At 48.7% G+C, this 23030-nt stretch overlaps 1 protein-coding gene across 1 annotated transcript in view; it reads right to left on the reverse strand.

Moving 5' to 3' along the window:
• Positions 1-23030, reverse strand: part of LOC140431056 (tetraspanin-32-like) — a 209679-nt gene that overhangs the window by 105224 nt on the left and 81425 nt on the right. The window contains exon 4 of the mRNA XM_072518972.1: positions 2607-2681. Coding sequence (XP_072375073.1) covers positions 2607-2681 — 75 coding nt within the window. The remainder of the gene's footprint in view (positions 1-2606; positions 2682-23030) is intronic.

A 23030-nucleotide genomic window follows, 5' to 3' on the forward strand; every position in this document is an offset into this window, starting at 1 on the left:
AGGGGTCCACACCAATGCTTTTACCTCCCCTACATGCCCTACATGCCTCCTCCACTGGCCCCAGATACGAACAGCCGCCACCACTGTCGGGCTGGTGGAGTAGCGTGCCGGCGGAAGCGGCAGAGGTGCCGTGACCATGGCTGCTAAGCTAGTGCTCCTGCACAAAGTAGCCTCCATCTGCTCCCAAACCGACCCCACACCCACCATCCATTTCCTTATCATCGCTATGTTGGCCGCCCAGTAATAGTTGCTGAAGTTCGGCAATGCCAGCCCCCTTCTGAATGAAATGAAAATCGCTTATTGTCACAAGTAGGCTTCAAATGAAGTTACTGTGAAAAGCCCCTAGTCGCCACATTCCGGCACCTGTTCGGGGAGGCTGTTACGGGAATTGAACCGTGCTGCTGGCCTGCCTTGGTCTGCTTTCAAAGCCAGCGATTTAGCCCTGTGCTAAACAGCCCCTGTTCCTCTGTTCCTTTCAAGCATCACCCTCTTCACCCGCGGGACTTCCCAGCCCAGACAAATCCCAGAATAATTTTATTCAGCCTCTTAAAGAAGGACCGCGGGATAAAGATGGGGAGACACTGAAAAACAAACAAGAACCACGGGAGAATCATCATCTTAACAGTCTGCACCCTCCCCGCCAATGACAGCGGGAGCGCATCCCACCTCCGGACCTCCTCCCTCACTCATTCCACCAGTCGGGACACGTTGAGCTTATGCAACTCGCCCCAGTCCCGTGCCACCTGAATCCGCAAATATCGGAAACTCTCCCCCACTATCCTGAACGGCAGCCCCTTCAGCCTACTCTCCTGCCCCCTCGCCTGAATTACAAACAACTCGCTCTTAGCCATGTTCAGTTTGTATCCGGAGAACCAGCCAAATTCCCTCAGGGTTGCCATAATACCGTCCATCCCCACCATTGGGTCCAATACATATAACAGCAGATCGTCTGCGTATAACGAGACTCTATGTTTCACTCCCCCCCGGACCAGCCCTTTCCAACCCCTAGAAGCTCTCAGTGCAATTGCCAGCGACTCTGTGGCCAGCGCAAACAGCAGTGAGGAAAGAGGGTAGCCCTGTCTTGTCCCACGGTGCAGTCTAAAGTAGTCCAATGTCATCCTGTTCGTCCTTACACTCGCCTCCGGGCCCGATACAATAGCCTAACCCAGTCGATGAACCCCACCCCGAACCCGTACCGTCCTAGTACCTCCCACAGATAATCCCACTCGACTCGGTCAAAAACCTTTTCAGCGTCCATGGCTACCACTATCTCTGCATCTAGTCGGCAAGATCTTGGCCAATAACTTGGCGTCTACGTTGATCAAAGAGATCGGCCTGTATGACCCACAAGCCTCCGGGTCCTTATCCCATTTCAGAATAAGCGAGATGGTGGCCTGCGACATCGTCGGGGGTGAACTCCCTCTGCCTCTTGCCTCGTTAAAGACCCTGACCAGCACCGGCCCCACTATCCCGGCAAATATTTTGTAAAATTCCATCGGATACCCGTCCGGCCCCAGGGCTTTACCCGACTGCATGACCTTCAGGCCCCCCAATACCTCTTCGATCCTGACCAGGGCCCCCAGTCCGTCCACCAACCCCCTTCCCACTCCTGGGAAGGTCAGTCCGTCCAGGAATCGACTCATCCCCCCCGGTCCCTCGGGGGGGGGGGGGGTCCGAAGTGTACAGCCTCCTATAAAAGTCCCGAAAGAACTTGTTCAGCCCTGCCGGGTCACCCACTAGATTACCCTCCCCATCCACTACCCTCCCTATTTCCCTAGCCGCTTCCCTCTTCCTTAGTTGTTGCGCAAGCATTCTGCTGGCCTTCACCCCATGCTCATAAATCGCGCCTGTTACCTTTCTAAGCTGCTCTACAGCCTTGCCTGTCGTCAGCATCCCAAATTCGGCCTGCAGCCTCTGTCGTTTCCTGAGTAACTCTGGCCTTGGGGATTCCGCGTAACTCCTGTCCGCCCGTAATTCTCACGTTTCTAGGGGGCTAAGTTGCCGCCGGAGTCGTCCCCCGCTGCTCCAGCCGGCACCAAAGGGCGGCACGAGTTCGCGCATGTGCGGAACGGCCGGCGTATTTCCGCGCATGCGCGGGGGTTCTTTTCTCCTGCTGGCCCCGATCAATATGCCGGAGCCCTACAGGGGCCCAGCGCAGAGGAAAGAAGTCCTCCCCCGGAACAAGCCCGCTCGCAGATCGGTAGGCCCCGATCGCAGGCCAGGCCACTATGGCCCCCCCCCCCCCCCGGGTCAGATCCCCCCGCGCCCCCCCGAGGACCACCCCCGCACACTCACTTGCATGAGGTACGTAATTCACGCCGGCAGGACTGGCCAAAACTGGATGGCCGCTTGGCCCATCGGGGCCTGGAGAATCGTCGGAGGGGGGGGCGCTGTCAACGGCCCTCGACCGGCATGGTGGGAATCCCGCTGCCACCCGACAAACGGCGCCGGAGAATACGGCGGCCTGTGTCGGGGCGGGATTCGCACCTCCCCACGGGGATTCTCCGACCCGACGGGGGGAAGATAATTTGTCACTTCTCCAGTCAGTTACAAGTTTTATTAAGATAGATAAATATAATTGAGTCCAGGTTTGGATTGTGACTCACCAGCTGCTGATATGTTGACCTCCAATATGCCATCTGCACCACTCCACAAAACAGGAGAGCAAAACAGAACAGTACCTGCAGCGAGAGGAAATAACAAACTGAAAAACAGGATGGTTAAAGACACAACCATCTGGGAGAGTGATAATGATATGGGGAGACCCCTGAATTGACGTGATAGGATATACAAACAGATAAAACAGAACAATCTTGACACTCCTGGAATAGAGATAGACTTTCATTCACATAGCAACTTCCATTTTTGAAATATTTTATTCAAGGCATTTTCATATAAACAAACAAAAGCAGTGATGCACTATCAATTACCACAAAGTCAAGAGTAGTGGAATAATCGAGGCTTTATTGAGCAAAGATGTTGTGCCTCCTGTAGCTGGGATCAGAATGGCTGCAGCACCGGCGGGCACACACATTTTTCGCCGCCTACTGGGCGGAGCCAGCAGGCAGGGATTTACCCATGTACCTCTAGTATACGTGTCTTACCATAATACAGATAATACTGCTGGTGGTGACTACCACATTCACCCCGTTAAAAAAAGAGTCCGGCGGGGGTGGTGGAAAAAAATTACAAGTTCAGTCTGTCGGGGGCCTTGACCCTCCTCTGCGATTGCCTCAGTCCTGGTGGTGATGTAGGCACCGACTTGGTCATCTGTGACTCTGGGAGTGTGTTGTCCTCGTCTTTGTCACCCCTGAGTGGAACCAATGGGAGGACGGATCCTCCTGGGGTGGGGGCTGCAGTGAGGTTCGCTGGGAGGAGGGTGAGTGGCGCAGGGGTGAATCAGGCAACCGTGGGGGGGGGGGGGGGGGGGGGGGGGGGGGGGGGGGGTCGGGGGGCCGTGGGTGGGGATCCCACGGGTGCAAGGTCCCAGAGGGAGACTGTGTCCTGGCACCCGTCGGGGTGTGCCACGTAGGCGTACTGCGGGTCCGCGTGTAGGAGGTGGACCCTTTTGACCAAAGGGTCCAACTTATGGGTCCGCACATGCTTGCAAAGGAGGACGGGTCCAGGAACTGTCAGCCATGTTGGGAGCGAGACCCCGGAGGTGGACTTCCAGGGGAAGCCAAAGAGACGTTCATGGGGGGTTTCGTTAGTTGCGGTGCAGAGGAGCGAGCACACACATTTATACGCCGCCTACTGGGCGGAGCCAGCAGGCAGGGATTTACCCATGTACCTCTATTATATGTGTCTTACCGTAATACATATAATACTGCTAGTATTGACTACCACAAGCAGAGGAACAACCAACAACATTATAAACAACCAACACTCACTGCTCCCCTAATACCACCCCCTTCTCCCATCCTGCCTTCCCCGTTTTAATCCCCTTAACCCTGCCTTTGCTGACACCTCAAACCTCCTTATAGAAATCAATAAACGGCTTCCACCATCGAGCGAACCCATCAACCGACCCCCTCAGGCCGAACTTGACCTTCTCCAGCCTCAGGAATTCCGCCAGATCACTCACCCACACCCCTGCTTTCGGCGGCTCCGAGTCCCTCAATCCAAGCAGGATCCGTCTCCGGCCCATCAGGGAAGCAAAGGCCAAGACATCGGCCTCTCTTGCCCCCTGGGCTTCCAGGTTTTCCGACATCCCGAATATCCTCACCTCTGGACTCGGGACAACCTTCATCCCCAGCACCTCGGACATTATGTCCACAAACCCTGCCAGAACTCTTTTAGCTTCGGACATGCCCAGAACATGGGGACGTAATTCGCGGGCCTCCCCACGCACACCTATCCTCTAACCCCTCAAAGACCCTACTCATCCGAGTTACTGTCATATGCACCCTATGTATTACTTTAAACTGGATGAAGCTTAACCTCGCACACGACGAGGATGCGTTCACCCTCCGAAGGACCTCTGCCCACGTCCCGGCCACCATCTCCAGACCCAGCTCCTCCACCCACTTACGCTTTATATCCCCCAGCAGGGCCCCCTCCCAATCCATCAGCTCCTGTAGACCTCAGACATCTTCCCCTCCCCTATCTCATCCCTCGACCTGCAACCCCAGGGACGGCAGCCCAAAAAAGGATGACACCTCCCTCTTTATAAAATCCCAAACCTGCAGGTACTGAAAGCCATTCCCCCTGGGCAGCTTGTACTCTTCCTCCAGATCCTCTAACCTCACATATTTGCCTAGCTATGAACAGGACACCAAATTGCTCGGTCCCTACTCGCTGCCCCCAAAACCTCGTATCCAAATCCCCCAGCGCAAACCTATGGTTGTCACAAGTCAGTGCCCACACTGAGGCACCGTCCAGTCCCAAATGCTGCCAACACTGAGCTCACAATGGTGCTGACAACAAAGACCTCAAGCTTGTTCCCCTACACGATGCTGCATCCATCCGACCCCACACCAACCCCTCCCCCACGACCCATTTCCTAACCAGACCAATATTCGCTGCCCAGTGGTGGTTCATCATGTTCAGCAGCACCAGACCCCCCTTGTTCGGCTCCAGGAAAACCTTCAGAACCTGCAGGATATTATTCGCCCACCCAAACCCAGAGATCAGCGCATTAACCTTCTTGAAAAACGTCTTTGGGACGAAGATTGGGAGGTTCTGAAATACGAACCTTGGCAGCACCGGCATTTGGGTGGCATGGTAGCACAGTGGTTAGCACTGTTGCTTCACAGCGCCAGGGTCCCAGGTTCGATTCCCGGCTTGGGTCACTGTGGGGAGTCTGCACGTTCTCCCTGTGTCTGCGTGGGTTTCCTCCAGATGTTCCGGTTTCCTCCCACAAGTCCCGAAAGACTTGCTTGTTAGGTGAATTGGACATTCTGAATTCTCCCTCAGTGTACCCGAACAGGCGCCGGAGTGTGGCGACTAGGGGCTTTTCACAATAACTTCATTGCAGTGTTAATGTAAAACTTCTTGTGACACTAATAAAGATTATTATTAGTTTTACTGTCTGCACCCGCCCTGCCAGCGACAGCGACAGCAAATCCCACTTCTTAAAATCCACTTTAATTTGCTCCACCTGCCGAGTCATGTTCAACTTGTGCAGCTGCGCCCAACCCCACGTCACCGAGATGCCCAAATATCTAAAATTCATCCCCACCACTTTGAACAGCAGCTCCCCTAACCTCCTCTCCTGCCCTCTAGTCTCATTCGGGAACATCTTGCTCTTTCCCACATTCAACTTGTACCCAGAAAACTGGCCAAATTCCTCCAAAATCTCCGTAATGTTCCCGATACTGCCCAATGGGTCTGAGGTATATAACAATAGGCCGTCCGCATACAGTGAGACCCAGTGCTCGGTCCCGCCCCCTGCGCAATCCCTCTCCAATCCCTCAAACCCCTGAACAACATCGCCAGTGGCTCTATCACCAAAGCGAAGAGCAACGGGGAGAGCGGATACCCCTGCCTTGTCCCCCGATGCAGTCCAAAATATCCCGAACTCACTCGGTTCGTCCGCACACTTGTGACAAGTGGGTTGTATTCCAACCAGACCCAGTGCACAAACCCCTGCTCGACCCTGATCCGCCCCAACACCTCCCACAGATATTCCCACGCCACCCGATCAAATGCCTTCTCCACGCCCATCACCACCACTACCTCCACCTCCTGCCCCTCCGAAGGCATCATGATTACATTAAGCAGCCTCCTCACGTTTGTCGTCAACTGCGTCCCCTTCACAAACCCCGTTTGGTCCTCACCTATCACCCCGGGATGCAGTCCTCGATTTGCGAGGCAAAGACTTTTGCCAACAACGCAGCATCAACATTCAGTAAGCCTATTGGGTGGTATGACCCACACTGCTCCAGATCCTTATCCTTTTTCAATATCAGTGAGATGGAAGCCTGCGATAATGCAAAACCTTCCCCAGGCACTCCTGCACCTCTTACACTCAAATGCTTCACCCTTCGGGCGGGGAAAATTCCAAACTTTGGAAATTCCCGCTTTGAGCGGGAGCCACCAAATATGTGATCTCACACTCCATGGCCGCCACCAGAAGTCCTTCACCTATCACCTTTCATGATATACCAAGATATTCTCAGGCTCAATCCATGTATTTACACAGCCTATCTCTAGATTCTAGCTCTTTTGTACAGTGTTTTCATCCTCTACTGCACTTCAATTCTTCAATAATCTTCACAAGTGAATGCAGCCAGGACATTCCTGTCTGAGGAGAGGGATAATAAAATAACTAATGTTCGCTGAGTCGAAGAATCATTGTGTGTGACATTGATACCAGAGATAGATAGAGAGTAACAGTGGCACCAGAGAAAAAGAGAGCTACGGTGACACAGCAGCACTGCAGATTAGAGACGAGTGTTAGAGAGATACCGGAGATTAGAGAGAGACAATGATACAGTGGTACTGAAGATTAGGGAGTGATAGAGATCGAGTGGTGCCGTTGATTAGAGGGTCACAGTGATAGAGCGGAACTGGAGATTAGAGAGTGACAGAGATCAAGTGGAACTGGAGGTTAGAGAGTGACAATGATAAAAATGTGATAGAGTGGTACCAGAAAGGAGAGAGTGACAGTTATAGAGTGGTACTGGAGATTAGAGAGTGACAGTGACAGTGTGGTACTGGAGTCAGAGTGTGACAGTGATAGAGTGGTACTGAGATTAGAAAGACAGTGATAGGATGGTACTGGAGATTAAAGACTGACAGTGGTAGAATGGTACTGGAGATTAGAGAGTGACAATGATAGAGTGGAACTGGAGATTACAGAGTGACAGTGATAGAGCGGTACCAGAGATTACAGAGTGACAGTGATAGAGTGGTACTGGAGATTGGAGAGTCACAGTGATAGAGTGGTACTGGAGATTAGAGAGTTACAGTGATAGAGTGGTACCGGAGATTTGAGAGTGACAGTGATAGAGAGGTACCGGAGATTAGAGAGTGACAGTGATAGAGTTGTATCGGAGATTAGAGAGTGTCTGTGATAGAGTGGTATTTGAGATTAGGGAGTGACAATGATAGAATGATATTGGAGATTAGAGAGTGACAGTGATAGAGTGGTACCGGAGATCAGAGAGTGACAGTGATAGAATGGTACTGGAGATTAGAGAGTGACAGTGATAGAGTGGTACCGGAGATCAGAGAGTGACAGTGATAGAATGGTACTGGAGATCAGAGAGTGACAGTGATAGAGTGGTACCGGAGATTTGAGAGTGACAGTGATAGAGTGATATTGGAGATTAGAAAGTGACAGTGATAGAGTTGTATCGGAGATTAGAGAGTGACTGTGATAGAGTGGTTCTGGATATTAGAGAGTGATAGTGATAGAGTGGTACTGGAGATCAGAGAGTGACAGTGATAGAGTGGAACTGGAGATTAGAGAGTGACAGTGATAGAGAGGTACCGGAGATTAGAGAGTGACAGTGATAGAGTTGTATCGGAGATTAGAGAGTGACTGTGATAGAGTGGTACTGGAGATTAGGGAGCAACAGTGATAGAGTGGTACCGGCGATTTGAGAGTGACAGTGATAGAGTGGTACTGGAGATTAGAGGGTGACAGTGAAAGGAAAGTGGTAGAGCGGTACCGGAGAAGAGAGACTGACAGTGATAGAGTGGTACCGGAGATTAGGGAGCAACAGTGATAGAGTGGTACTTGAGATTAGAGAGTGACTGTGATAGAGTGGTACCGGAGATTAGACAGTGACAGTGATAGAGTGGTACTGGAGATTAGAGAGTGACAGTGATAGAGTGGTACTGGATATTAGAGAGTGACAGTGATAGAGTGGTACCGGAGATTAGAGAGTGACAGTGATAGAATGGTACCGGAGATTAGAGAGTGACAGTGATAGAGTGGTACTGGATATTAGAGAGTGACAGTGATAGAGTGGTACCGGAGATCAGAGAGTGACTGTGATAGAATGGTACTGGAGATTAGAGAGTGACAGTGATAGAATGGTACTGGAGATCAGAGAGTGACAGTGATAGAGTGGTTCTGGATATTAGAGAGTGGCAGTGATAGAGTGGTACTGGAGATTAGAGAGTGACAGTGATAGAGTGGTACCGGAGATCAGAGAGTGACAGTGATAGAGTGGTATCGGAGATTGGAGAGTGACTGTGATAGAATGGTACTGGAGATTAGAGAGTGACAGTGATAGAATGGTACTGGAGCTTAGGGAGCAACAGTGATAGAGTGGTATCGGAGATCAGAGAGTGATAGTGATAGAGTGGTACTGGAGATTAGAGAGTGACAGTGATAGAGTGGTACCGGAGATCAGAGAGTGATAGTGATAGAGTGGTACTGGAGATTAGGGAGTGACAGTGATAGAGTGGTACTGGAGATTAGAGAGTGACAGAGTGGTACTGGAGATTTGAGAGTGACAGTGATAGAGTGGTACCGGAGATCAGAGAGTGATAGTGATAGAATGGTACTGGAGATTAGAGAGTGATAGTGATAGAGTGGTATTGGAGATTAGAGAGTGACAGTGATAGAGTGGTACTGGAGATTTGAGAGTGACAGTGATAGAGTGGTACTGGAGATTTGAGAGTGACAGTGATAGAGTGGTACTGGAGATTAGAGAGTGACAGTGATAGAGTGGTACTGGAGATTTGAGAGTGACAGTGATAGAGTGGTACCGGAGATCAGAGAGTGATAGTGATAGAATGGTACTGGAGATTAGAGAGTGATAGTGATAGAGTGGTATTGGAGATTAGAGAGTGACAGTGATAGAGTGGTACTGGAGATTTGAGAGTGATAGTGATAGAATGGTATCGGAGATCAGAGAGTGACAGTGATAGAATGGTACTGGAGATTAGAGAGTGATAGTGATAGAGTGGTTCTGGATATTAGAGAGTGACAGTGATAGAGTGGTACTGGAGATTAGGGAGTGACAGTGATAGAGTGGTACTGGAGATTAGAGAGTGACAGTGATAGAGTGGTACTGGAGATTAGAGAGTGACAGTGATAGAGTGGTACCGGAGATCAGAGAGTGACAGTGATAGAATGGTACTGGAGATTAGAGAGTGATAGTGATAGAGTGGTTCTGGATATTAGAGAGTGACAGTGATAGAGTGGTACCGGAGATCAGAGAATGACAGTGATAGAGTGGTTCTGGATATTAGAGAGTGACAGTGATAGAGTGATATTGGAGATTAGAGAGTGACAGTGATAGAATGGTACTGGAGATTAGAGAGTGACAGTGATACAGTGGTATTGGAGATTAGAGAGTGACAGTGATATAGTGGTATTAGAGATTAGAGAGTGACAGTGATAGAATGATATTGGAGATTAGAGAGTGACAGTGATAGAATGGTACTGGAGATTAGAGAGTGACAGTGATAGAGTGGTACCGGAGATCAGAGAGTGACAGTGATAGAATGGTACTGGAGATCAGAGAGTGACAGTGATAGAGTGGTATTGGAGATTAGAGAGTGACAGTGATAGAATGGTACTGGAGATCAGAGAGTGACAGTGATAGAGTGGTATTGGAGATTAGAGAGTGACAGTGATATAGTGGTATTGGAGATTAGAGAGTGACAGTGATAGAATGATATTGGAGATTAGAGAGTGACAGTGATAGAATGGTACTGGAGATCAGAGAGTGACTGTGATAGAATGGTACTGGAGATTAGAGAGTGACAGTGATACAGTGGTATTGGAGATTAGAGAGTGACAGTGATATAGTGGTATTGGAGATTAGAGAGTGACAGTGATAGAATGATATTGGAGATTAGAGAGTGACAGTGATAGAATGGTACTGGAGATTAGAGAGTGACAGTGATAGAGTGGTACCGGAGATCAGAGAGTGATAGTGATAGAGTGATATTGGAGATTAGAGAGTGACAGTGATAGAATGGTACTGGAGATCAGAGAGTGTCAGTGATAGAGTGGTACCGGAGATCAGAGAGTGATAGTGATAGAATGGTACTAGAGATTAGAGAGTGATAGTGATACAGTGGTTCTGGATATTAGAGAGTGACAGTGATAGAGTGGTACTGGAGATTAGAGAGTGACAGTGATAGAGTGGTACCGGAGATCAGAGAGTGACAGTGATAGAATGGTACTGGAGATTAGAGAGTGATAGTGATAGAGTGGTTCTGGATATTAGAGAGTGACAGTGATAGAGTGGTACTGGAAATTAGAGAGTGACAGTGATACAGTGGTACCGGAGATCAGAGAGTGACAGTGATAGAATGATATTGGAAATTAGAGAGTGACAGTGATAGAGTGGTACTGGATATTAGAGAGTGACAGTGATAGAGTGGAACTGGAGATTAGAGAGTGACAGTGATAGAGTGGTTCTGGATATTAGAGAGTGACAGTGATAGAGTGGTACCGGAGATTGGAGAGTGACAGTGATAGAATGGTACCGGAGATCAGAGAGTGACAGTGATAGAGTGGTTCTGGATATTAGAGAGTGACAATGATAGAATGGTACTGGAGATTAGAGAGTGACAGTGATAGAGTGGTATTGGAGATTAGAGAGTGACAGTGATAGAGTGGTACTGGATATTAGAGAGTGACAGTGATAGAGTGGAACTGGAGATTAGAGAGTGATAGTGATAGAGTGGTACTGGAGATTAGAGAGTGACAGTGATACAGTGGTACCGGAGATCAGAGAGTGATAGTGATAGAGTGGTTCTGGATATTAGAGAGTGGCAGTGATAGAGTGGTACTGGAGATTAGAGAGTGACAGTGATAGAGTGGTACCGGAGATCAGAGAGTGATAGTGATAGAATGGTACTGGAGATTAGAGAGTGATAGTGATAGAGTGGTTCTGGATATTAGAGAGTGACAGTGATAGTGTGGTACTGGAGATTAGAGAGTGACAGTGATAGAGTGGTACCGGAGATCAGAGAGTGACAGTGATAGAATGGTACCGGAGATCAGAGAGTGACTGTGATAGAATGGTACTGGAGATTAGAGAGTGACAGTGATAGAGTGGTATTGGAGGTTAGAGAGTGACAGTGATACAGTGGTATTGGAGATTAGAGAGTGACAGTGATAGAGTGGTACTGTAGATTAGGGAGTGACAGTGTAGTACAAGTGATTAGAGAGTGCCAGAGATCGAGTGGAACTGGAGATTAGAGAGTGACAGTGATAAGAAAGTGATGGGGTACCAGATAGGAGAGAGTGACAGTAATGGAGTGGTACCAGAGATTGGAGTGATAATGGTCGAGTTGTGTCAGAGATTAGAGATGGACAGTGATGGAGTGGTTCTGGACGGTAGAGAGTGACAATGATAGTGAGGAACCGGCGATTAAAGAGTGACAGTGATAGGAAAGTGATAGAGCGGTAGCAGAGAAAAGAGAGTGACGGTGATAGAGTGGTACCGGAGATTAGAGAGTGACAGTAATAGAGTGGTACCGGAGATTAGAGAGTGACAGTGATAGAATTATATTGGAGATTAGGGAGTGACAGTGATAGAGTGGTACTGGAGATTAGAGAGTGACAGTGATGAAATGAAAATCGTTTATTGTCACAAGTAGGCTTCAATGAAGTTACCGTGAAAACCCCTAGTCGCCACATTCCGGCGCCTGTTCGGGGAGGTTGGTACGGGAATTGAACCGTGCTGCTGGCCTGCCTTGGTCTGCTTTAAAAACCAGCGATTTAGCCCAGTGTGCTAAACCAACCCCTGGTACCGGAGATTGGAGAGTGACAGTGATAGAGTGGTACTGGAGATTAGAGAGTGACTGTGATAAGAGTTGTATCGGAGATTAGAGAGTGACTGTGATAGAGTGGTACCGGAGATTAGAGAGTGACAGTGATAGAGTGGTACCGGAGATTGGAGAGTGACAGTGATAGAATGGTACCGGGGATTAGAGAGTGACAGTGATAGAGTTGTATCGGAGATTAGAGAGTGACAGTGATAGAGTGGTACTTGAGTTTAGGGAATGACAGTGATGGAATCGTACTGGAGATTGGAGCGTGACAGTGATAGAGTTGTATCGGAGATTAGAGAGTGACAGTCATAGAGTGATATTGGAGATTAGAGAGTGACAGTGATAGAGTGGTACTGGAGATTAGAGAGTGACAGTAATAGAGTGGTAACGGAGATCAGAGAGTGACAACGATAGAGTGGGACTGGAGATTAGAGAGTGACAGTGAAAGGAAAGTGGTAGAGCGGTACCGGAAAAGAGAGACTGACAGTGGTAGAGTGGTATCGGAGAATAGAGAGTGACATTGATAGAGTGGTACCGGAGATTAGGGAGCAACAGTGATAGAGAGGTACTGGAGATTAGAGAGTGACAGTGATAGAGCGGTACTGGAGATTAGAGAGTGACAGTGATAGAGCGGTACTGGAGATTAGAGAGTGACACTGATAGAATGGTACCGGAGATTGGAGAGTGACAGTGATAAGAGTTGTACCGGAGATTAGAGAATGACAGTAATAGAGTGGTACTGGAGATTAGAGAGTGACAGTGATAGAGCGGTACTGGAGATTAGAGAGTGACACTGATAGAATGGTACCGGAGATTGGAGAGTGACAGTGATAAGAGTTGTACCGGAGATTAGAGAGTGACAGTGATAGAGTGGTACCGGAGATTGGAGAGTGACAGAGATAAGAGTTGTATCAGAGATTAGAGAGTGACAGTGATAGAGTGGTACCGGAGATTGGAGAGTGACAGTGATAAGAGTTGTATCAGAGATTAGAGAGTGACAGTGATAGAGTGGTACTTGAGATTAGGGAGTCACAGTGAAGGAGTTGTACTGGAGATTAGAGAGTGACAGTGATAGAGTGCTCCGCAAATTAGAGAGTGACAGCAATAGAGTTGTATCAGAGATTAGAGAGTGACAGTGATAGAATGGTACCGGAGATTAGGGAGTGACAGTGATAGAGTGGTACTTGAGATTAGAGAGTGACTGTGATAGAGTGGTACTTGAGATTAGAGAGTGACAGTAAAGGAGTCGTACTGGAGATTAGAGAGTGACAGAGATAGAGTGCTCCGCAAATTAGAGAGTGACAGCGATAGAGCTGTATCGGAGATTGGAGAGTGACTGTGATAGAGTGGTACTTGAGATTAGAGAGTGACAGTGATAGAGTGGTACTGGAGATTAGAGAGTGACAGTGATAGAGTGGTACTGGAGATTAGAGAATGGCAGTGATAGAGTGGTTCTGGAGATTAGAGAGTGACAGTGATAGAGTGGTTCTGGAGATTAGAGAGTGACAGTGATAGAGTGGTACTGGAGATTAGAGAGTGACAGTGATAGAGTGGTACTGGAGATTAGAGAATGGCAGTGATAGAGTGGTTCTGGAGATTAGAGAGTGACAGTGATAGAGTGGTTCTGGAGATTAGGGAGTGACAGTGATAGAGTGGTTCTGGAGATTAGAGAGTGACAGTGATAGAGTGGTACTGGAGATCAGAGAGTGACAGTGATAGAGTGGTACTGGAGATTAGAGAATGGCAGTGATAGAGTGGTTCTGGAGATTAGAGAGTGACAGTGATAGAGTGGTTCTGGAGATTAGAGAGTGACAGTGATAGAGTGGTACTGGAGATTAGAGAGTGACAGTGATAGAGTGGTACTGGAGATTAGAGAATGGCAGTGATAGAGTGGTTCTGGAGATTAGAGAGTGACAGTGATAGAGTGGTTCTGGAGATTAGGGAGTGACAGTGATAGAGTGGTTCTGGAGATCAGAGAGTGACAGTGATAGAATGGTACTTGAGATTAGAGAGTGACAGTGATAGAGTGGTTCTGGAGATTAGAGAGTGACAGTGATAGAGTGGTACTGGAGATTAGGGAGTGACAGTGATAGAGTGGTTCTGGAGATTAGAGAGTGACAGTGATAGAGTGGTTCTGGAGATTAGAGAGTGACAGTGATAGAGTGGTTCTGGAGATTAGAGAGTGACAGTGATAGAGTGGTTCTGGAGATTAGGGAGTGACAGTGATAGAGTGGTTCTGGAGATTAGAGAATGGCAGTGATAGAGTGGTTCTGGAGATTAGAGAGTGACAGTGATAGAGTGGTACTGGAGATTAGGGAGTGACAGTGATAGAGCGGTACTGGAGATTACAGAGCAACAGTGATAGAGCGGTAACGGAAATTAGGGAGTGGCAGTGATAGAGTGGCACCTATGATGAGAGCGTGTCAGCGATAGAGTGATACCGGAGATTATAGAACGATAGTGCTCGAGTGGAATTTGAGATTAGAGAGTGAGAGTGATAGAGCGGTACTGGAGATTTTAGAGAGTGACAGTGATAGAATGTTACTAGCATTTCGGGATTGACAGTCACAGAGTGGTACTGGAGTTTAAAGAGCAAGTGGCACATCGGCACCGGAGATTGGAGAGCGAGTGAAACTGTGGTACCGGAGAGAGCCAGAGAGAGCGCAGTACCAGTTAGAGAGAGGGAACACGCAAAAGAAGTGATACAATTGAACCAGAGATAGAGAGTATGTGTTAAAATGGCAGCCAGGATAATGTTTGATACAGTGGCCAGCAGCTAAGAGTGCAAATCTGCAACTCCTTTGTATTGAAGGTTTGAGCTCTTTTAAGTGGAGCTCCTGCAGTGCCCTCTACTGATTGTTCGTGGCGTGATTTGATGATAGGTTTATCACATGGTTCGTCACATTCTGAAGCAGACCAATTTCACAGAAGTGTCCTTCAATCACTAAGAGCCTTACTTTATTATAATAAGCTTTTTGAATATTTCTGGGGTGCGCCATGGAGGCAAATGTCCTACCCCTGCTCCTCCATGTTCGTTCTATGCTCTGGGCACCTGAATGGGTATGGTTGTTGGTACATTTACAGCCAGGAAGCCCATGTTGCTTGCCATTTTGATCAGTTCAAAATCTGTTTCAGTTGAATTAGTGGGCACAAGAATAAAAATGCAAGCTTAGAAATATGGAAAAAATACGTTTTCTCTCCAGGCTACAGGACATGGCGAACAGATTGCCAAAGATGGTTTGCATTCAACTGACATTTTAAAAATGTACTTGGATTGATGTAAATTTCTAATGTATGAGTCTCCTTTTCATTTACAATTTTCCAAGATGGAGCCGGAGCATGGCGACTCTCTGTGAACTCGCTCCCTCTATCCCTTTTCTTTTATCTCCTATCAGCGTTCTGACCTACTAAAACTATTTTCCTCTTCTTATATAATTACTAACAATGTTCTTCTGCGTATTGTAACCAATCACTGTTTGTCGATGTACCATTTGTCAATGTTCTCTGTTGATTATTCTTTTGTCTACTCTGTACGTACTGTGTACGTTCCCTTGGCCGCATAAAATATTTTTCACTGTACTATGGTACATGTGACAATAAATCAAATCACATCATGAGTAGGGTAACTATAGTTGCACACTTTACACCAGAACTGCCTTTGCCATTGAGAAGGGCAGTCACATTTAGAAATGCATTTAGTAGCACTTTCTGATTCTTTTCAGGGGTGGTCGTGGAATTAAAACCTTAGTTTTCCTTCATGGAAGACCATGACTCCCTCCATACTCCCAGAACGCCTTGATCCACTGCAATTCGCATACCGCTGCAACCGGTCCACATCAGATACAATTTCCCTGGCCCTACACTCATCCCTAGAGCATCTCGAAAACAAGGACTCCTACATTAGACTCCTATTTATTGACTACAGCTCCGCCTTCAACACCATAATCCCAGCCAAGCTCATCTCAAAGCTCCAAAACCTAGGACTTGGCTCCCCACTCTGCAACTGGATTCTCGATTTTCTGACCAACAGACCACAATCAGTAAGAATGAACAACAACACCTCCTCCACAATAGTCCTCAACACCGGCGCCCCCCAAGGCTGCGTACTTAGCCCCCTACTCTACTCCCTGTACACACACGACTGCGTGGCAAAACTTGGTTCCAGCTCCATCTACAAGTTTGCTGACGATACGACCATAGTGGGCCGGATCTCGAATAACGATGAGTCCGAATGCAGGAGGGAGATAGAGAACCTAGTGGAGTGGTGTAGCGACAACAATCTCTCCCTCAATGCCAGCAAAACTAAAGAGCTGGTAATTGACTTCAGGAAGCAATGTAATGTACATACACCTGTCAGCATCAACGGGTCGGAGGTGGAGATGGTTAGCAGCTTCAAATTCCTAGGGGTGCACATCTCCAAAAATCAGTCCTGGTCCACCCACGTCGACGCTACCACCAAGAAAGCACAACAGCGCCTATACTTCCTCAGGAAACTAAGGAAATTCGGCATGTCCACATTGACTCTTACCAACTTTTACAGATGCACCATAGAAAGCATCCTATCAGGCTGCATCACAGCCTGGTATGGCAACTGCTCGGCCCAGGACCGCAAGAAACTTCAGAGAGTCGTGAACACCGCCCAGTCCATCACACGAACCTGCCACCCATCCATTGACTCCATCTACACCTCCCGCTGCCTGGGGAAAGCGGGCAGTATAATCAAAGATCCCTCCCACCCGGCTTACTCACTCTTCCAACTTCTTCCATCAGGCAGGACATACAGAAGTCTGAAAACACGCACGAACAGACTCAAAAACAGCTTCTTCCCCACTGTCACCAGACTCCTAAATGACCCTCTGATGGACTGATTTCATTAACACTACACCCTGTATGCTTCATCCGATGCCAGTGCTTATGTAGTTACATTGTATATGTTGTGTTGCCCTATTAAGTATTTTCTTTTATTCCCTTTTCTTCTCATGTACTTAATGATCTGTTGAGCTGCTCGCAGAAAAATACTTTTCACTGTACCTCGGTACACGTGACAATAAACAAATCCAATCCAATGACAGAATTCAACTATGGCGCTCGACAGAATGGGACAAGCTTTTTTTTCTCTCACTTGTTTGTACTTTCTTGTGTTCATTGTACTATCCCTTCCATTCTCTTCTTTCTTGAACATGGAAACTGTCACTGGTCGATACGCTGAAATGATACTGACTACCCTTGAAAGCTTTGACAATAAATGTTGGTACGCTTATTTGACTATCAGAGTGAAGCCCTTGTTTGTTACAGCGATCAGGAATGGCATTCCTGGGAGAGGCCAAACGGAACATCCCCGTTGTTGTTCAGCTGGGATGAGTAATGCAGAGAGGTTTTGATTAGTAATATCCATCTGGAAATCCAAACACGGCATTCCAGCTTTTATTACACAGTTTGGAGTGGCTGATCATTTTGAAGGCTTTGCCGTCAACTCTGCCAGGATTTATTACTCTCTCACAGAGAAAGAGAGAGAGCACAGGATACAATATTGAACCTTTAGTGAGCACATCACTCAGCCTGAAATCTCAATGTTCTTTAAAATATTGACTGTGTGATTAAAAACCGCATTCCTAACAGAATTGATTTATCTAGCTTGCCTCAAATAAACACCTATTTATAGAATCGCCTCAAAGGATTTCAGCAACCCAATAATCCAGTGGGTAAAAACACAGCCAACTGTATAACTAATTTCCAAAGATCGGTTCATAGGCTTGATTCCTGATCGCTCCCAAGGTGGAGGTCACGATGCTAATTAACCTTGATTGTGTCCAGGCACTGGCTGGGGAATGGAGGAGGATCAATTCAAATTTCAGCATTTGAACACTGTCCATTCAGTCCTCCTGGACGATCCATTTATGACCTAATGTTGAGGTGTGACTGAGAGGCTCTCTTCTGCCGAACAGTCGGTTGATATTCACTGTCCAGGCTGTAACGCGAAGGATAGACGTTTGGATGTGGTGCCAGTGAATAGCCTGTTCCTTGTGAATTGTACTTTGGCAAGAATCAGGGGCGGGATTCTCCGCAATCGGCGCGATGTCCGCCGACCGGCGCCAAAAACGTCGCGAATCAGTCCGGCATCGCGCCGCACCAAAGGTGCGGAATTCTCCGCATCTTGAGGGGCCGAGCCCTCAGCTTGAGGGGCTAGGCCCGCGCCGGACTGATTTCTGCCCCGCCAGCTGGCGGGAAAGGCCTTTGGTGCCCCGCCAGCTGGCGCGGAAATGACTTTGCCGTGCGGCGCATGCGCGGGAGTATCAGCGGCCACTCACGGCATCCCCGCGCATGCGCAGTGGAGGGGGTCTCTTCCACCTCTGCCATAGTGGAGACCATGGCGAAAGCGGAAGGAAAAGAGTGCCCCCACGGCACAGGCTCGCCCGTGGATCGGTGGGCCCCGATCGTGGGCCAGGCCACCGTGGGGGCACCGCCCGGGGCCAGATCCCCATCAGGACCACGGAGCCCGCCCGCGCCGCATTGTCCCGTCGGTAAGAGAGGTGGTTTGATTCTCGCTGGTGGGACAGGCATCCCAGCAGCGGGACTTCGGCCAATTGCGGGCCGGAGAATTGCCGGGGGGGGGCCCGCCAACCGGCACGGCGCGATTCCCACCCCAGCCAAATATCCGGTGCCGGCGGGGGCGGGATTCACGCCAGCCCCCGGCGATTCTCCGCCCCCCGCCCCTGAGTCCTCGAAAACTGGAGATAAGTTCCAAGAAGAAATTTTAAAAAGGGACTTGTCTCGCGCTCCTCTCTTCTCTAGTGTCAAGCCCAAATGTTAGACTTGCCGAAGTCTCAAGCATGAATCCTGTAAATGTTGAACAGTTGTTCACATCATGCAGTAGTGGTGGATGGGGTATGTTGCATTTCTAAATGGTTAAATGGGCAACATGTGTGCGCGAGTGGGGAATATACACAGGATGAAACCTATATATAGGTTGTTAACATTCCCCTATTTTGTTCAGTGAAAAACACAGACCTCGGCCAATGTGAGTAGTAGTGAGTACTCAGGATCACAGTCTGTATTTAATTATGATGTGGAGATGCCGGCGTTGGACTGGGCTGAGCACAGTAAGAAGTCTTACAACACCAGGTTAAAGTCCAACAGGTTTGTTTCGATGTCACTAGATTTCGGAGTGCTGCTCCTTCCTCAGGTGAATGAAGAGGTATGTTCCAGAAACATATATATAGACAAATTCAAAGATGCCAAACAATGCTTGGAATGTGAGCATTAGCAGGTGATTAAATCTTTACAGATCCAGAGATGGGGTAACCCCAAGTTAAAGAGGTGTGAATTGTGTCAAGCCAGGACAGTTGGTAGGATTTCGCAGGCTAGATGGTGGGGGATGAATGTAATGCAACATGAATCCCAGGTCCCGGTTGAGGCCGCACTCGTGTGCGGAACTTGGCTATAAGTTTCTGCTTGCCAATTCTGCGTTGTCGCGCGTCCTGAAGGCCGCCTTGGAGAACGCTTACCCGGAAATCAGAGGCTGAATGCCCTTGACTGCTGAAGTGTCCCCCGACTGGAAGGGAACATTCCTGCCTGGTGATTGTCGCGCAATGTCCGTTCATTCGTTGTCGCAGCGTCTGCATGGTCTCGCCAATGTATCACGCTTCGGGACACCCTTTCCTGCAGCGTATGAGGGAGACAACGTTGGCCGAGTCGCACGAGTATGTACCGCGTACCTGGTAGGTGGTGTTCTCACGTGTAATGGTGGTATCCATGTCGATGATCTGGCACGTCTTGCAGAGATTGCCATGGCAGGGTTGTGTGGTGTCGTGGTCACTGTTCTGAAGGCTGGGTAGTTTGCTGCAAACAATGGTCTGTTTGAGGTTGCGCAGTTGTTTGAAGGCAAGTAGTGGGGGTGTGGGAATGACCTTGGCACGATGTTCATCTTCATCGATGACGTGTTGAAGGCTGTGAAGGAGATGTCGTAGTTTCTCCGCTCCGGGGAAGTACTGGACGACGAAGGGTATTCTGTCGGTTGTGTCCCATGCTTGTCTTCTGAGGAGGTCGGTGCGTTTTTTTGCTGTGGCGCGTTGGAACTGTCGATCGATGAGTCGAGCGCCATATCCCGTTCGTACGAGGGCATCTTTCAACGTCCATAGATGGCTGTTACGCTCCTCCTCGTCTGAGCAGATCCTGTCTATAGAGAGAGCTTGTCCATAGGGGATGGCTTCTTTAATGTGTTTAGGGTGGAAGCTGGAGAAGTGGAGCATCGTGAGGTTATCCGTGGGTTTGCGGTAAAGCAAAGTGCTGAGGTGACCGTCCTTGATGGAGACGAGTGTGTCCAAGAATGCAACTGATTTTGAAGAGTAGTACATGGTGAGTCTGATGGTTGGATGGAACTTAATAATGTCATCGTGTAGCCGTTTCAGTGATTCTTCGCCGTGGGTCCAAAGGAAAAAAATGTCATCGATGTATCTGGTGTATAATGTTGGTTGTAGGTCCTGTGCGGTGAGTAGGTCTTGTTCAAACTTGTGCATGAAGATGTTGGCGTATTTGGGCGCGAATTTGGTCCCCATGGCTGTTCCGTGCGTCTGGATGAAGAAATTGTTGTCGAAGGTGAAGACGTTGTGATCCAGAATGAAGCGGATGAGTTGCAGAATTGCGATCGGAGATTGGCAGTTGTCGGTGTCGAGTACTGAGGCTGTTGCAGCAATGCCGTCGTCATGGGGGATGCTGGTGTAGAGTGCTGAGACGTCCTGTGTGACGAGGAATGTTCCTAGTTCAACTGGTCCATGGGTGCTGAGTTTCTGTAGGAAGTCCGTCGTGTCGCGACAGAAGCTGGGCGTACCTTGTACGATGGGTTTCAAGATGCCTTCGATGTAGCCAGAGAGGTTCTCACAGAGGGTCCCATTGCCTGAAACGATAGGACAGCCTGGTGTGTTGGCCTTATGTATTTTCGGGAGGCAGTAGAGATCTCCAGTGCGGGGAGTACGTGGGATGAGAGCACATACGGTCCTCTGAAGATCTGGATCCAAGGTCTTGATCAGTCTGTTAAGTTGGCAGTTGTGTTCCTTGGTCGGATCTGCGGGTAACTGTCTGTAGTGTTCTTGGTTGTTCAGTTGTCGGTATACTTCTTTGCAGTAGTCCGTTCTGTTCAGTATGGCAGTGGCCCCTCCTTTGTCTGCTGGTTTGATGACGATGCTGCGGTTGGTCTTGAGAGCGCGGATGGCGTTGTGTTGTGCTTGGGTGACGTTCGGGGCTGTCTTGTGAATGCAACTGATGAATCTGGCATTGACACGACTCCTGACGGCTTGAGCATACGTGTCGAGTCTAGGGCAGAGGCCTTCCGGAGGGGTCCAATTCGACTCTTACCTCTTCGGTTGCCGCACCGCAGATCTCTCGGTCTGCTGTTCTGGTTCATTGGTAGTCTGCTTGGTTCGCTGTTGGCCTCTTGGGGTCTGTGGAAGAATTCCCGGAGCCTCATTCGCCTGATAAATTCCTCCGTGTCTGCCGCGAGACTGATGGGGTCCATTTTTGTGGTGGTGCAGAAATTGAGCCCTCTGCTGAGGACTTCGATTTCGTCTGGTTGAAAGGTGTAGTCTGACAAGTTGAGAATAGATTTCCCTGTATTGTTTTCTACTGGGGTTGCTGCTGGTGGTGATGTCGAGTTTCTGAAGCTTCCTGTTCTTGGTGGGCATATGAAATGAAATGAAATGAAAATCGCTTATTGTCACAAGTAGGCTTCAAATGAAGTTACTGTGAAAATCCCCTAGTCGCCACATTCCGGCGCCTGTTCGGGGAGGCTGGTACGGGAATCGAACCGTGCTGCTGGCCTGCCTTGGTCTGCTTTAAAAGCCAGCGATTTAGCCCAGTGTGCTAAACCAGCCCCTATAGGTGGCATAGTATTGTTGTCTCATCTGTTTGGCGGTGTTCCGCAACTGATCTGCTGCGTCCTGAGTGCAAGTTGAGAATATGACCTCTATCTTGGTTTCCAGGTTGCGTCGTCTGCTGTAGAGCTGATGTACAAGGTGGTTGAGGAGTGTGAGAGAGGTGCGACGTCAGAGTCTCTCAGCGTAGTCAGTGTTGTAGGTCGACTTGACTGGGTTTGTGATCTGTAGCCCTTTCGGGATCTTGTCTGCTTTCTTGCATCTCTGTAGATAGCTAATGTCAGTGTCTATATGCGCGATCTTCCTGGAGATCCTCTCCACTTTGAGCTGGCAATTTGCGGTGTCGATGGTAGCCATGATGTGGAGATGCCGGCGTTGGACTGGGGTGAGCACAGTAAGAAGTCTTACAACACCAGGTTAAAGTCCAACAGGTTTGTTTCGATGTCACTAGCTTTCCACAAGACATAGGAGCGGAAGTAAGGCCATTCGGCTCATCGAGACCACTCCACCATTCAATCATGGCTGATTTCAACTCCATTTACCCGCTCTCTCTCCATAGCCCTTAATTCCTCGAGAAATCAAGAATTTATCAACTTCTGTCTTAAAGACACTCAACGTCTCGGCCTCCACCACCCTCTGTGGCAATGAATTCCACAGACTCACCACTCTCTGGCTGAAGAAATTTCTCCTCATCTCTGTTCTAAAGTGACTCCCTTTTATTCTAAGGCTGTGCCCCCGGGTCCTAGTCTCCCTTGCTAATGGAAACAACTTCTCTACGTCCACCCTATCTAAGCCATTCATTATCTTGTAAGTTTCTATTAGATCTCCCCTCAACCTCCTAAACTCCAATGAATATAATCCCAGGATCCTCAGACGTTCATCGTATGTTAGGCCTACCATTCCTGGGATCATCCGTGTGAATCTCCGCTGGACCTGCTCCAGTGCCAGTATGTCCTTCCTGAGGTGTGGGGC

Source organism: Scyliorhinus torazame, chromosome 10, assembly GCF_047496885.1.
Source record: "Scyliorhinus torazame isolate Kashiwa2021f chromosome 10, sScyTor2.1, whole genome shotgun sequence".
Classification (NCBI taxonomy): Eukaryota; Metazoa; Chordata; class Chondrichthyes; order Carcharhiniformes; family Scyliorhinidae; genus Scyliorhinus; species Scyliorhinus torazame.